At 40.1% G+C, this 16,676-nt stretch overlaps 1 protein-coding gene across 1 annotated transcript in view; it reads right to left on the reverse strand.

The window, feature by feature from the left end:
• LOC121578298 (receptor-type tyrosine-protein phosphatase T-like) overlaps window positions 1–16,676 on the reverse strand; it is a 510,655-nt gene that overhangs the window by 144,415 nt on the left and 349,564 nt on the right. Inside the window, exons 13-14 of the mRNA XM_045223992.1 lie at window positions 4,249–4,285; window positions 2,782–2,838 (exon numbers count right to left, since the gene is read on the reverse strand). Coding sequence (XP_045079927.1) covers window positions 2,782–2,838; window positions 4,249–4,285 — 94 coding nt within the window. The remainder of the gene's footprint in view (window positions 1–2,781; window positions 2,839–4,248; window positions 4,286–16,676) is intronic.

Here is a 16,676-nt window from a genome sequence, read left to right on the forward strand (position 1 = left end):
ACCTTAATCCCATTGAGAACTTGTGGTCAATCCTCAAGAGGCAGGTGGACAAATAAAAACCCACAAATTCTGACAAACTCCAAGCATTGATTATGCAAGAATGGGCTGCCATCAGTCAGGATGTGGCCCAGAAGTTAATTGACAGCATGCCAGGGCGGATTGCAGAGGTCTTGAAAAAGAAGGGTCGACACTACAAATATTGACTCTTTGCATAAACTTAATGTAATTGTCAATAAAAGCCTTTGACAATTATGGAATGCTTGTAATTATACTTCAGTATACCATAGTAACATATATAAAAACACTGAAGCAGCAAACTTTGTGAAGACCAATACTTGTGTCATTCTCAAAACTTTTGACCACAACTGTATATGTACATATCTACCTCAATTACCTCATAACCCTGCACATCAACTCAGTACTGGTACCCCGTGTATATAGCCAAGTTATCGTTACTCATTGTGTATTTATTCCTTGTGTTATTATTTGTATACATTTTTCTCTCTGCATTGTTGGGAAGGGCCTGTAGCATTTCACTGTTAGTCTACACCTGTCTTTTATGAAGCATGAGACAAATAATATTAGATGTTATTTTATTTGACAGAGGTCCCCCAGAGAACGTACCCTTGGGACCATCACGGGACGTCCTAATATGGGATATCTGCATTCAAGGTTGCTATGATATTAGGAAATCAGGACCTGCTTAGACAAAACAATTGTAACAGTAGAGCAAAGGATGAAATATATGGTAAAATGAATGTCTGCAGTATTGACATTATAATGAGTATATGATGCATGGAAGGCTATGTCATAAATGTATTAAAGTGTGTATTCTTATTTTACATTTAAGTAGTTCTGTTCTTGTGCTGTACTTGTCTATTAATGTTATGTATTATGTCATGCTTTATGTTTTGTGTTGACCCCAGGAAGAGTAGCTGCTGCTTTAGCAGTAGCTAATGGGGATCCTAATAAAATACTAAATACTAATGACTAGTAAAATTAAAGTCCTGAGAACGTCCACGCAGGTCCTGACATGGTCCTCAGTGATGTCTTGGTAACTTACAAGGAACTAGAAAAAGGTCTCCTGAGAACGTTCCCTTGGGACCATCATGCAACCTCCCCTTGACCATCATGAAACGTCCCCTTGTGGTCATTGAATGTCCAATGGATAACATCCTATCAGAACCAAATAGGAACCTTTTATTTTCCCTAGACACCAGAAAGTGATTTCCAGCAACCATTTTCCGATTTAAGTCAGGGCCATTGAACAGTTTGTCACTGCACATCAAGGTAGATGGAAATTCATCGAAGTGTATAAGGGCAAACTTAGCATGACACCTCACAATGTCTACCGACTAGACACCAGGTTGGGCTGTCTGCATACACTATACATGGTCAGACTTCCCTTCAAGATCTCCATATACCGAGGCAAAGCTCCGATGCTAAGGAAAGCAACACCAAACACAGTGCCATAAAGCAACACATATATAAATGGGCACCACCTCCATCGGAGAAAACAGCATTTCCTCTGAATCAAGAGCAAGCAAGCTGTACTCTGTGATAAGGTTTGGAGTTATGGAGAGGGGAGAGGTGGGGGAGGAGGTATTGTACCTCATCCTTTTGAAGTCTACACAAGGCAAGCAACTCATATTTCATCATAACACAGCATGACACAAGCAGCCAACACTCTACATACACAATCTCTATGGTACATCTGTAAATCTGTATGGTACATCTAAATGGTAATTGACGTTCACAGACAATATATGGATGAACAAGGTTAGAACTTGATTCCTTGTGGAATATGGCATAGATGTGTAGAAATGGGGTGTATAAACATTACAACAACAGGTCATTGGTCTCTATCTAGCCAGACAGGAGAGTAGCCACCTCTCTGACTGGTATGATGTTCCATTCAGGGGGTTAGCGCACGGGTGACAAACAGTGAGTAAATGCAGACTCAACTTGGAAAGGAAGGGAGGGGGTTGACATAATGTCTCTAGTAATTGGATGTTTTGCTCAGAGACATATTACAGCTTATCTTGACTCATCCATATTAACTGTTGGTTAAGGGCTGTAAGTAAGCATTTCACTGTAATGTCTGCACCTGTATTCGGCGCATGTGGCCAATAAAATTTGATTTGATTTGATTTGATTTATTGTAAAGCAAGAATTATACTCTTTGCGTTCCTTGCAGTAAGTCAGACCTAAAGATTTGAAAATAAAGTTCACATATTGCTAATCTTTTGCATGATATCTGAATAACTTAATTTACAGTCTTGCTTTACAGTTATAGTGAACAATTGTTGCATATGGCACTTGGATGATAAAAAAGTATCAAACAATGTTCTTGCCACAAGAACAGACAAATAACAATCATAAAGAGATCGTGGTAGATGATCTCTTTATGTCTATATCTGTTTTTCTACCAAATGTATAACGGGATTATAGATACATATTCAATACAGCCTAAAAGCTTAATAAATCCATGAGCAAAACTACAAGACAACTATCGGTCAAAAAAAAATGTCAGGGATTGTCAAATAAACAAACGATGACAATAGTAAGAGGGACATACATATTTAGGGCAACAAGCTACAGTAGTCTCAATGGAATCAATGACAGCCAGCTACACTTTTGTGGACCAGACATGCAAACAAATACATTAAGATGAGGAAAGAGAGAAAATAAAAATATAAACAGAAGGAGGAGGAGGAAACAACCAAAGTAATGTATATAAAATAACAGAAGAAAGAAATCTGTCTATCGAGCAATAATCACCTTCACTGGGAATGACAAGAATGTACGGCGTGGTATTTTGTCCCCTACCTATTACCACTAAGAACAAGGTTTATAGTTCCCGGTCAGCATGCATGAGAGAAAAAAGAAACAAAGAAAATGTTTCTAAAAAAAGACGCCTTCATCGTTTCAATTGCACATTTAGCACAGAAGTAGGAAAAAATGCAAGTAATATTGCTAAAACACTTTGAAGAAAACTATGGGCAGTATGATTATACAGTATATATAGATGGTTGAATATATTAATTTTAACAAGCGTTTGATAGCTTCCATTAACGGAAAAAGGCAAAGTAGTAGAAGTGTTTCTAATAGCATGTTCGGATCTATAAATCTATTTCAGAGGAATATTTTAGAGGTTTGATTCTCAGTGCATGTGAATGGGACATTGGAATTGAGTTAGAATATGAATATATAATATTATATATATTCTATAATATATATAGAATATGGTATTAACCGTTGATTCTGACTGGAAGAAGGAAAAAAGGAGATGGAGTAAAAAATGAAAAATAACACAAAATATGTTTGAACTTTGTGGCAGTTTCGATCCAAAATTGGACCTCTAAACTTTTATGGTGTCCATATTAGGACAGCCTCAATCTCAGCAACATTTCCTTGGTTTAGCGAACAAGAAGCTCAAGAAACACAAATTCCATTTTAACAATTCTTATTATTAGATTCTATACAGTATAAAACTATAAAATGCATTCATATTGAAATAATCAAGCCGTGTATTTGTACTTGAACAGAAGAAGGGCCATAAAGTTTAAAAAGCATGTATTTTCCAAAGCAGACACGCAATCAGTGTGTCTACAAGTGTAGACTCCAATCACGGTAAAGAGCTCAATTCATAATGGGAGGATGGCAAGAGAAAAGAAAGGAAAGGATAGAGCCCACTGATGATGGTAAATGTTTGCCACAGACAAAAAAAAAAAGATGGCAAAATCAATAACTATATAGGAAGTCTATCGTCAATGCACAAATGTATGTATGTCTAAAAAGATTAGCAGCAACTTAAAAATAAAATCGGAGGGAAATCAAACAGAAGAATGAAATGGTATGAAATGGGTGAACCGTTTTAGTTTTTTTCACCATCCATTACATTAATGGAGGTTGTCCTTCGATACTACTGATCCTTAATGTGTTCTTTTATAAAGATGGTTCGTAGAAAATAAAATAGTGGAATGGAGAGTAAAAGAAAAGCTGCACAGAATCTTGGACTGTATAGACCGAAACCATGCAGGTTCAACACTGAAAAAATTGTGGGACTTGTGGTCACTTATACCTTTAAAATAGGGAAAGTCTACTTCTATGCAGGTGTACATGTATCACTCTCAATACAATTAGCATTCATTGGGCCGAGTTGTTGTTAAACATGTATCTGTCTGATTTCATTGCATCAAGTAATTTACTTCCTACGCATGGAAAATATAAGAAGAGTTCTCATACCTTTAATAGCCAGTCTCACACAGTTGATTTTGGTTTCCTGAGAAGACAGAGAGACAGAGATAGTTGTTCAATTATATTGTCCCAACACAGTGATTTCCATCACTCTTGTCATGTTCCACTGGATTTGGGACTGAAATATAACAAGACGGCACAAGAGAAGAATGGGAACGGGGAAGGGGTTCAGAAATACAGACATTTCAGTCATAGTACTGCGTACACTTCAAAAAGACTGCTGACCCCTAAAGCAGTAAGGACATTTGTTCTCCAAATGGCATCCACAAGGTCAGTTGTGGGTCTCATGTTCCCTCATAGTTCCCAGGACGTCACTGAGGACCATGTCAGGACCTTTTTAGGACGTTCTCAGGACTTTCATTTTTCATTTTAGGACGTCTTGTGATGGTCCCTCTGGGTACGTTCTCTAGGGGACCCTGGAGGTTTTGTCCAGTTCACAGTTTGTCCAGAGGACGTTTTTAGGGCGTTCTTGGGACATGGTTTCATGGTCCCCTGGAAGTTTTTGTCTAGTTCCCGGTTTGTCCTGGGGACGTCACCTGATGGTCTCAAATAAATGTTCTCCCCAGGGCACGTGGTCCATCAAGGCCCTGATTGGTGAACCAATGATCTATTCACAGCTCTTTGTCTTTTGGCAATGGAAGGGACACCCACACACACAAACAGAGCTTTTAACAGTGTTTTTAACTTACATATTTGACACAATATGCAGTGGTGTAAAATACTTACAAATAATTTAAAGTACTACTTAAGTAGTTTTTCTGGGTATCTTTATGTTACTGTACTACTTATATTTTTGACACCTTTAACTTTTACTTCACTACATTCCTAAAGAAAATAATGTACTTTTTACTCCATACATTTTCCCTGACACCCAAAAGTACTCGTTACATATTCAGTGCTTAGCAGGACATGAAAATGGTCAATTTCACGCACTTATCAAGAGAACATCCCTGGTCATCCCTACTGCCACTGATCTGGCGGACTTACTAAACACACATGCTTTGTTTGTAAATGATGTCTTAGTTTTGGAGCTGGCTATCTGTAATGTTTCTATTTTATTTTTTTGATGGTGCCATCTGGTTTGATTAATATAAGGACTTTTAAATTATTTATAATTTACTTTTGATGCTTAAGTATATTTGAGCAATTACGTTTACTTTCGATACTTAAGTATATGTCAAACCAAATACTTTTGGACTTTTACTCAAGTAGTATTTTACTGGGTGAATTTCACTTTTACTCAAATATGACAATTGGGTACTTTTCCCATCACTGACAATTTGACATACATTGATTCATGCAGTAATTATTATTTAACATCCAAATGAGGAGTTTAGTTACCCCAGCAACAATTATCTTGGCAAATCATCTTTCACTGCAAATGGCCATGTTAAATAACCTTTGAGGAAATCATCCCAGCAAACAGGGGACGTCCTGAGGACATTCAGCAACTTTCCCATTAGGTCCCTTAAGTGTTTTGGCATGACATTATCCCTCTGACGTTCTGGGATTTGAACTCACGACCTCTTGGTTCATGACATTCCAATTATCCTGCTAAAACACCAGTTTTTAAAATCAATTACTGATTTCACCTGTAGGCCTATTCATACACTTGGCATTTCAAAGTCAGCTCTGTTAAAAATACACTCAAGAATAACTATTATATTTATCATAGTGATTCAGCAGTAACATTAAAACAGAATAATATGCCCCACCAACATTAAACAACTACACTAAAAACCCAAAACTCAAATTGCTGAAATAAGTAAATGAAATCAATGTAAATTCAAATACCAGGTGGGGTCATATTGAAAAATGTGTACTAAGTGATCATGTCAAATGTAATGTCATTGTTTAGAGATTTGTACACTATTTTAGCTGAACGGCGTACCACTTACCTTAAAACCCCGATATCATTTCAGTACTTTAACTATAATGGTTTTGTACCTGGGACAATCTGGTGAGCTTCGGGGGATCATGACACAACGTCCCAAGAACTTCCTAAACACGTCCTTGGGGACGTCCCTGGGACAAACCGTGAACTAGACATAACCTCTAGGGGATCATGACACTGACTGAGTGTTCTAGAACAAGACAGACCCAATGTAAGACTGTCAAACATAACAATCACACTACTGAGCTAACTCTTCCACAGCTCCTTTTCTATTTTTTCCCCTTGTTTTTCTCCTTTTCCTGCGCTGCAGAGGAAACTCAACAGATTGAACAGCGGCGAGGAGAAACGAGCAGACAGACAGAAGAGAGGAGAGGTGACCAGTGCAAGGCTATATACAACCCCTTACTCCAAGGTTTGTCAGGCAGGCAGACGAGGCTTAAATAACAGGAGTGCATCACTTAAACAAAGTGACAGCTTTTGCCCCTCTAGTTCAATAAGGCAGTGACAAACTGTCAAGGACTTTTTTAGGCTGATACCGTAAAGGCTCGCAGAGAAGGAAAACATATGTCACTCCGGGCAGTCCAATCCATTATTTGACCGATTCACTGAGGTTGAGTGACAAGCCTCCCTCTGGATTAGGAAAAATTATTAAACCAAATATGACAGGCATTAGACAATTCACTTTTTCGATAATCACATTGATAAAAAAAAATCCTCTGTGAGTATTATATCTCGTGTTCACATTTTATCAGTCAGCTAAGGCTATGTGGAATTGGCAGATTATAAAATGATGTGTGAATTCATGTCTTTGTTATCTCTCATACTACCAACATATTTTACATACATGGATTACCAACTGGGGTCATTTTGAAACTATTGGAAAAAGCAACAATCATAGCAAAATATCGACTTAATTATCATCCAAACATCATTAGACATTTAAATAATGTTTTCTGAAATAAAAAATAATCAAAACAGACTGCTGTTTTAGCAAGATTACAGTTAATTACAGTTAAATACAGTAAAATTAAAATTACTGTGAAACGAAAACAATTTTAAAATCCCTTAAAGAGGGACTGCCCCTACAAATCTACTAACCCTTTGAAAACATTTATTCTAGTGTCAAAATTAACTACAAAGTGTAAACAGGATAAATTTGGTACCTCAGTGCCTCACAACGAGTAAATGAAGGTTGGGTTTGGGTTACAAATATGTCAAATATCCATGCCCCCTTTTGCCCAAACACGGTATGACAATGGCCCTATAAAGGCCAAGCTCCACGTGCAAATCATCCTCTTTGAGACCGAGTGAAAAGTCTTTCACGGATTTTCCATTCATTATCGTATTCAGTATGGTTATAGTAGTAGCATAGTATCCACTAGAATCGAGTTAGATTATTATTGCCGTTAGTGTAGTAGTAGTAGTAGTAGTAGTAGTAGTAGTAGTAGTAGTAGTAGTAGTAGTAGTAGTAGTAGTAATAGTAATAGTAGTAGTTGGCAGTGTTAGCCGTGACCATGCCTTCGGGTTCGAAAATGCATGCTAGGATGCACAGCTATCTAAGGACCCTACCATATGCAATAGGTGATTGGAATTCGTCAGTCCCCGAGTCAGCACAAGTAACGCTAGCTTTGTTTGCAATGCAGATTTTGCTCGGGAATGTTTTTCCAACTTCAACCAAGTGGAAATGGGCTTCCATACCAAGATGACCCTAACTGCGAAAGCAGTTCCAACAATCTTGCTAGATGGTCAGATGGCATCCGACGCTACCACCTCTGCTGGCTGTCAACGGTCATACCCACGACCAGTGGTGGTGAGTATAGCTAGACACTGCTGGTTATGTATCTGGCTATGTATATTTTGATAATTTATCATTATCACTATAATGCTAGCGAAGCAGGCTAGCTGACATTAGCTAGCTACCTAACTAGCTAGTTAGCTACCTAGTTAACGTTAGTTGGCTACATCAATACATCTTGGATTTAGTTCGGAAACATGTTAACATTTCAAAAGGAGGAAAATAATTAGTAGGAAAACCTTTTGACATACACTTGTGGCCATACCACACTGAACAAGCAGGGTCCGGACTGAATAGTACTTGGATGGGAGACCGCCTGGGAATACCAAAATCAAATGACATTGTATTGGTCGCATACAAATATTTACCAGATGTTTTTGCGGGTGTAGCGAAAAGCTTGTTTATATACACTACCAGTCAGAAGTTTGGACACTTTTTGACATTGTAGAATAATAGTGAAGACATAAAACATTTCAAATAACACATATGGAATCATGTAGTAACCAAAGAAGTGTTAAACAAATCAAAATATATTTTATATTTGAGATACTTCAAATAGCCACCCTTTGCCATGATGTCAGATTTGCACACTCTTGGCATTCTCTCAACCAGCTTCACCTGGAATGCTTTTCCAACAGTCTTGAAGGAGTTCCCATATATATATATATATATATATATATATACAGTGGGGAGAACAAGTATTTGATACACTGCCGATTTTGCAGGTTTTCCTACTTACAAAGCATGTAGAGGTCTGTAATTTTTATCATAGGTACACTTCAACTGTAAGAGACGGAATCTAAAATGTTGTATGTTATTGCATGACATAAGTATTTGATACATCAGAAAAGTAGAACTTAATATTTGGTACAGAAACCTTTCTTTTCAATTAGAGAGATCATACGTTTCCTGTAGGTCTTGACCAGGTTTGCACACACTGCAGCAGGGATTTTGGTCCACTCCTCTATACAGACCTTCTCCAGATCCTTCAGGTTTCGGGGCTGTCGCTGGGCAATACGGACTTTCAGCTCCCTCCAAAGATTTTCTATTGGGTTCAGGTCTGGAGACTGGCTAGGCCACTCCAGGACCTTGAGATGCTTCTTACAGAGCCACTCCTTAGTTGCCCTGGCTGTGTGTTTCGGGTCGTTGTCATGCTGGAAGACCCAGCCACGACCCAGCTTCAATGCTCTTACTGAGGGAAGGAGGTTGTTGGCCAAGATCTCGCGATACATGGCCCCATCCATCCTCCCCTCAATACGGTGAAGTCGTCCTGTCCCCTTTGCAGAAAAGCATCCCCAAAGAATGATGTTTCCACCTCCATGCTTCACAGTTGGGATGGTGTTCTTGGGGTTGTACTAATCCTTCTTCTTCCTCCAAACACGGCGAGTGGAGTTTAGACCAAAATGCTCTATTTTTGTCTCATGAGACCACATGACCTTCTCCCATTCCTCCTCTGGATCATCCAGATGGTCATTGGCAAACTTCAGTCGGGCCTGGACATGCGCTGGCTTGAGCGGGGGGACCTTGCTTGCGCTGCAGGATTTTAATCCATGACGGCGTAGTCTGTTACTAATGGTTTTCTTTGAGACTGTGGTCCCAGCTCTCTTCAGGTCATTGACCAGGTCCTGCCGTGTAGTTCTGGGCTGATCCCTCACCTTCCTCATGATCATTGATGCCCCACAAGGTGAGATCTTGCATGGAGCCCCAGACCGAGGGTGATTGACCGTCATCTTGAACTTCTTCCATTTTCTAATAATTGTGCCAACAGTTGTTGCCTTCTCACCAAGCTGCTTGCCTATTGTCCTGTAGCCCATCCCAGCCTTGTGCAGGTCTACAGTTTTATCCCTGATGTCCTTACACAGCTCTCTGGTCTTGGCCATTGTGGAGAGGTTGGAGTCTGTTTGATTGAGTGTGTGGACAGGTGTCTTTTATACAGGTAATGAGTTCAAACAGGTGCAGTTAATACAGGTAATGAGTGGAGAACAGGAGGGCTTCTTAAAGAAAAACTAACAGGTCTGTGAGAGCCGGAATTCTTACTGGTTGGTAGGTGATCAAATACTTATGTCATGCAATAAAATATATATATATATATGTATGTATGTGTGATGAATGTATAGACAATACGGACAGTATATGGATAGAATATTTAGAATATCTGAAGAATAGTATATGTACAGCAATAGTTAAATAGGGTAGGCCTTGACTAAAATACATTCAGACCCCTTGACTTTTTCCACATTTCATTACATTACAGCCTTATTCTAAAATGGATTAAATTAATGATTGTCCTTATCAATCTACACACAATACCCCATAATGACAAAGCGAAAACAGGCTTTTATAAATATTTGCAAATGTCTCTATTTTTTTTAAATTTACATTAATATTCAGACCCTTTGCTAAGAGACTTGAAATTGAGCTCAGGTGCATCCTGTTTCCATTGATAATCCTTGAGATGTTTCTACAACTTGATTGGAATCTACCTGTGGTAAATTCAATTAATTGGACATGATTTGGAAAGGAACACACCTGTCTATATAAGCTCCCACAGTTGACAGTGCATGTCAGAACAGAAACCAAGCCATGAGGTCGAATAAATTATCCATAGAGTTCCGAGATAGGATTGTGTCGACGCACAGATCTGGGGAAGGATTCCAAAACATTTCTGCAGCATTTGAAGGTCCCCAAGAACACAGTGGCCTCCATCATTCTTAAAAGGAAGACGTTTGGAACCACCAAGACTCTTTCTAGTGCTGGTCACGCAGCCAAACTGAGCAATCGGGGGAGAAGGGCCTTGGTCAGGGAGATGACCAAGAACCCAATGGTCACTCTGACAGAGCTCCGGTGTTCCTATGTGAAGATGGGAGAACCTTCTAGAAGGGCAACCATTTCTGCAGCACTCCACCAATCAGTCCTTTATGGTCGAGTGGCCAGATGGAAGCCACTCCTCAGTAAAAGGCACATGACAGCCAGCTTGAAGTTCAACAAAAGGCACCTAAATGACTCTCAGACCATGAGAAACAAGATTCTCTGGTCTGATCAAACCAACATTGAACTCTTTGGCCTGAATGCCAAGCGTCACGTCTGGAGGAAACCTGGCACCATCCCTACGGTAAAGCATGGTGGTGGCAACATCATGCTGTGGGGATGTTTTTCAGTGGCAGGGACTGGGAGACTTGTCAGGATTGAGGGAAATATGAGAGATCCTTGTTTAAAACCTGCTCCAGAGCGCTCAGGACCTCAGACTGGGGTGACGGTTTACTTTCCAACAGGACAACAACCCTAAGCACACAGCCAAGACATCACAGGACTGGCTTTGGGACAAGTCTCTGAATGTCTTGAGTGGCCCAGCCAGAGCCCAGACTTGAATCCAATCGAACATCTCTGTAGAGACTTGAAAATAGCTGTGCAGTAATGCTCCCCATCCAACCTGATAGAGCTTGTGAGGATCTGCAGAGAAGAATGGGAGATTTTGACACACCACTCTCAATAACACAAGACAAGATGGCGTACTGAACACAGTGGTTCAAATTACCTCAATATAAAAATGTAATATTCAATATCAGTAAGTTAGACTAAATATTAGCACTTCATACACTCGTGAGTAATAACATTCAATCTGGATAATAACACAAAACAAATCATAAGGCTAGAGAAATGTATCGACAAATATTACAACAACAAGCAACACTCAAACATGATGGAGGGTAAACATGGAGAATCAATCTCCAAGAGAACGCGTCTCCTCGACGGATACAGATGATTTATGCTTTTCACCACTTGGACTGGTAAGTGAGGAAAGCGATCTGTTGAAGTCGATAAATGACAATATGGGCATACTAGAATTAGTCAGTAAGGATGTAAAGGAGTTGAAGGCAAGCCTTGAAATGAGTGATGAAAAAGCTGCGATAATGGAGAAAGATACAAAATGCTAAAAGAGAGAAGCCTTACTAGACATACATACTAGATCTATGAGAGAAAATCTAGTACTTACGGGTATCCAAGAAAAAGGAGAGAATCCAGAAAAAATTGTGAAGGACTTCTTACAGCGCTTCAAATCCCACTCGATGCTGTCGATAAAATCCAACTTGAACGTGTACACCGTTTCGGACAAAGAGGACAGAGATATCAGCGTCCAATTGTTGCCAAATTTGCTTTAAGGATAAAGTAATGGTTAAAAGCTTAGGTAAAATACTTGCTGGCACAAAAATAGGCATGAATGATCAGTTCCAGAGGGAGATTGCAGATTAAAAGGGAAGCGCGTTGCTCTCGTAGTCGATAAACTGTATATTGACAACCATATGTTCCGCAACACAAAGACTACTCCATGGCTATTCTGAAAGTTCTAATAGAGGAGTCGAATAATGGAACACCCAATACTAGCCATGGTAGGGATCGTAATAATAAAACACATTTATAGTATTTTATAAAGGGATAAGACGGCATTAGAAGAAAGGATAACTAGCAAAATAATGCATCTTCAAATATACCTAATTAGAACACAAAAGTACTCAATCAACATAGTGGAGATAAAAACATAGCAAACAGAAGACATAGAAGGCACAGTATGTGGGTATGTGTGGATATATTGTGATGGAAGGTGTGGTGTGCGTTTTTGTGTTTGGAAAAGTGTGGCGTTAAGTGAGTGAGAAAGGAAATGGTTGCATATCCCAGAACCAATGTGTGTCTGTCAGCAGGGGTTGTGAGAGAGAGCTTTCAATTTTGTGCAGATAAGGGATATACATTTTACAATAAAGTATACATCTAATTTATTTTTTATTGTCCTATCATGATGGAACGGTCTCCAACCCTATACCCTAGACATCCACCTGAGCGACCCATACACCAAAGAGAAGTCCCTATCTGTTTTATGGGCCTGCTGTAAGTTGCCAATATGCAGCCAAAACAGAAAGATAAATGCAGTCAGAGACCTAGAGCAGCACCGCCCCCTGAAGATTCTGAGCCTGCCTGGCAGGGTTGGTCCTACAAAGCCAGAGCCCCCTGATGGGAGAGCATAATATACAAGGAAATTCTCAAAGCTGCTAATGAGAATCTTGACGACCTTGTACAGTGGGGGAAAAAAGTATTTAGTCAGCCACCAATTGTGCAAGTTCTCCCACTTAAAAAGATGAGAGAGGCCTGTAATTTTCATCATAGGTACACGTCAACTATGACAGACAAATTGAGAAAAAAAATCCAGAAAATCACATTGTAGGATTTTTAATGAATTTATTTGCAAAATATGGTGGAAAATAAGTATTTGGCCACCTACAAACAAGCAAGATTTCTGGCTCTCACAGACCTGTAACCTCTTCTTTAAGAGGCTCCTCTGTCCTCCACTCGTTACCTGTATTAATGGCACCTGTTTGAACTTGTTATCAGTATAAAAGACACCTGTCCACAACCTCAAACAGTCACACTCCAAACTCCACTATGGCCAAGACCAAAGAGCTGTCAAAGGACACCAGAAACAAAATTGTAGACCTGCACCAGGCTGGGAAGACTGAATCTGCAATAGGTAAGCAGCTTGGTTTGAAGAAATCAGTTGTTGGAGCAATTATTAGGAAATGGAAGACATACAAGACCACTGATAATCTCCCTCGATCTGGGGCTCCACGCAAGATCTCACCCCGTGGGGTCAAAATGATCACAAGAACGGTGAGCAAAAATCCCAGAACCAGAAGGGGGGACCTAGTGAATGACCTGCAGAGAGCTGGGACCAAAGTAACAAAGCTTACCATCAGTAACACACTACCTGGAGTGGCCTAGCCAGTCTCCAGATCTCAACCCCATAGAAAATCTTTGGAGGGAGTTGAAAGTCAGTGTTGCCCAGCGACAGCCCCAAAACATCACTGCTCTAGAGGAGATCTGCATGGAGGAATGGGCCAAAATACCAGCAACAGTGTGTGAAAACCTTGTGAAGACTTACAGAAAACGTTTGACCTGTGTCATTGCCAACAAAGGGTATATAACAAAGTATTGAGAAACTTTTGTTATTGACCAAATACTTATTTTCCACCATAATTTGCAAATAAATTCATTAAAAATCCTACAATGTGATTTTCTGGATTTTTTTTCCTCATTTTGTCTGTCATAGTTGACGTGTACCTATGATGAAAATTACAGGCCTCTCTCATCTTTTTAAGTGGGAGAACTTGCACAATTGGTGGCTGACTAAATACTTTTTCCCCACTGTACCTAGCCGGTAATGATTCCGGTGGAGTACCCCCACCCAGTTAGTGGCAGTGCTGGCAAGACTGGCTGCAGTAACCCATAGGGAGGGGGTCACACTCAGACAATCATAGAGGGAGTATATTATTGTGGCCCTAGTTGCACAAAATAATCAAAGGTCTGACTGCACAGAGATGCTTGGGAAAATGGTTACAACAGGGGACCAGAGTGTTTGTGTCTCAGGTGAAGAGGGTGGATCTGATCTTCATCACCTAGGACTTGACATAGATTAAATAGATTAATCAAATCTCACATTGTTGTCAATTTTTGCTCAATCTTGCATGCTTTCTCAAACAGCTGTAACTGTATATGCGTTTGTAAATTAGGCCCTTTCTTGTGTTGGGCTCTGGGATGTAACAACCGTTGAGTAACAGCCATTGAGTATGTGAGCTTATGGTTGATTGTGGAGGAAAGGGGTTGAGTGTGTAAGAGTGTGTGTGGGTGTGTGTGTATCCCACATCTGTTGCAAGGGGGTAAGAATATTAGGGAGAATATAGGATGAACCACAATAATTGTTTGCTAAAATAATAATTGCTTGACAAAAATGTAATGTAATAGAATGTCAATCCGGGTTATAGGTAACAATCCTTTGCATGAACTGCTGACAATGATGGAAATGAAGATATGCAAGATATATGAATAGATACATATTTTTAATAGCTATATATAAAGCAATTTGAGGTGAGAGCATTGGAAATGCTTTTGGTGGTTGACCTGCTTCTGTTTTGTGGGTGGCACTGTGTACTGTTTTCAAAGGATGGGTCCTGGCCTCTCGTGGGGCCTAGGGATCCGGGGGGACGGGGGTGGTCTGCCGATCACTGGGATGACAACCCAACTTGGGATGGGGAGGGGATTTAGCGGGGGGAATAGTGGGAACAATTGGAGGGTTACTTAGTAGCAATGCAAATATCATGATACAGCTATATAATTTTGATCCGAATGTGCAAATTGTCCAAACAGATCCACAAGGTAGATGGATGATTTTTTAATATGTTATTGGACCATAAACAGATACGGCTCATTAACCTTTACGGACCAAATAATGATGATCAACGCTTCTTTGAAAATACATATAATAAATGATCAACCCTGCAAGCAATATAAAACTATATTATTATGGTGGGAGATTATAATACTGTTTTAAATAGCTCAATGGATCGTAACAAAAATCACACTAAAAACCACCCTCATGCTCTTAAGGAAATCATGAATGGCACGCATACATTAGAACTAGTAGATATATGGAGGCTTAAATATCCTGACCTAGTGAGATATACATGGCGGAGACTCAATCAAGCTAGTCGTCTTGACTTCTTTCTTATGTCATTCTCGTTTGCACCAAAGCTTTAAAAGTGTTGATAGGGGACAGAAAGCGGTCAGATCATCATATAATTGGCATATACAGTGGGGAGAACAAGTATTTGATACACTGCCAATTTTGCAGGTTTTCCTACTTACAAAGCATGTAGAGGTATGTCATTTTTATCATAGGTACACTTCAACTGTGAGAGACGTAATCTAAAAAAAAATCCAGAAAGTCACATTGTATGATTTTTAAGTAATTAATTTGCATTTTATTGCATAACATAAGTATTTAATACATCAGAAAAGCAGAACTTAATATTTGGTACAGAAACCTTTGTTTGCAATTACATAGATCATAAGTTTCCTGTAGACCAGGTTTGCACACACTGCAGCAGGGATTTTGGCCCACTCCTCCATACAGACCTTCTCCAGATCCTTCAGGTTTCGGGGCTGTCGCTGGGCAATATGGACTTTCAGCTCCCTCCAAAGATTTTCTATTGGGTTCAGGTCTGGAGTCTGGCTAGGCCACTCCAGGATCTTGAGATGCTTCTTACGGAGCCACTCCTTAGTTGCCCTGGCTGTGTGTTTCGGGTCGTTGTCATGCTGGAAGACCCAGCCACGACCCATCTTCAACGCTCTTACTGAGGGAAGGAAGTTGTTGGCCAAGATCTCGCGATACATGGCCCCATCCATCCTCCCCTCAATACGGTGCAGTCGTCCTGTCCCCTTTGCAGAAAAGCATCCCCAAAGAATGATGTTTCCACCTCCATGCTTCACGGTTGGGATGGTGTTCTTGGGGTTGTACTCATCCTTCTTCTTCCTCCAAACACAGCGAGTGGAGTTTAGACCAAAAAGCTCTATTTTTGTCTCATCAGACCACATGACCTTCTCCCATTCCTCCTCTGGATCATCCAGATGGTCATTGGCAAACTTCAGACGGGCCTGGACATGCGCTGGCTTGAGCAGGGGGACCTTGCGTGCGCTGCAGGATTTTAATCCATGACGGCGTAGTCTGTTACTAATGGTTTTCTTTGAGACTGTGGTCCCAGCTCTCTTCAGGTCATTGACCAGGTCCTGCCGTGTAGTTCTGGGCTGATCCCTCACCTTCCTCATGATCATTGATGCCCCACGAGGTGAGATCTTGCATGGAGCCCCAGACCGAGGTTGATTGACCGTAATCTTGAACTTCTT

The sequence above is a fragment of the Coregonus clupeaformis genome, chromosome 12 (genome assembly GCF_020615455.1).
Source record: "Coregonus clupeaformis isolate EN_2021a chromosome 12, ASM2061545v1, whole genome shotgun sequence".
In the NCBI taxonomy this organism is placed as follows: domain Eukaryota; kingdom Metazoa; phylum Chordata; class Actinopteri; order Salmoniformes; family Salmonidae; genus Coregonus; species Coregonus clupeaformis.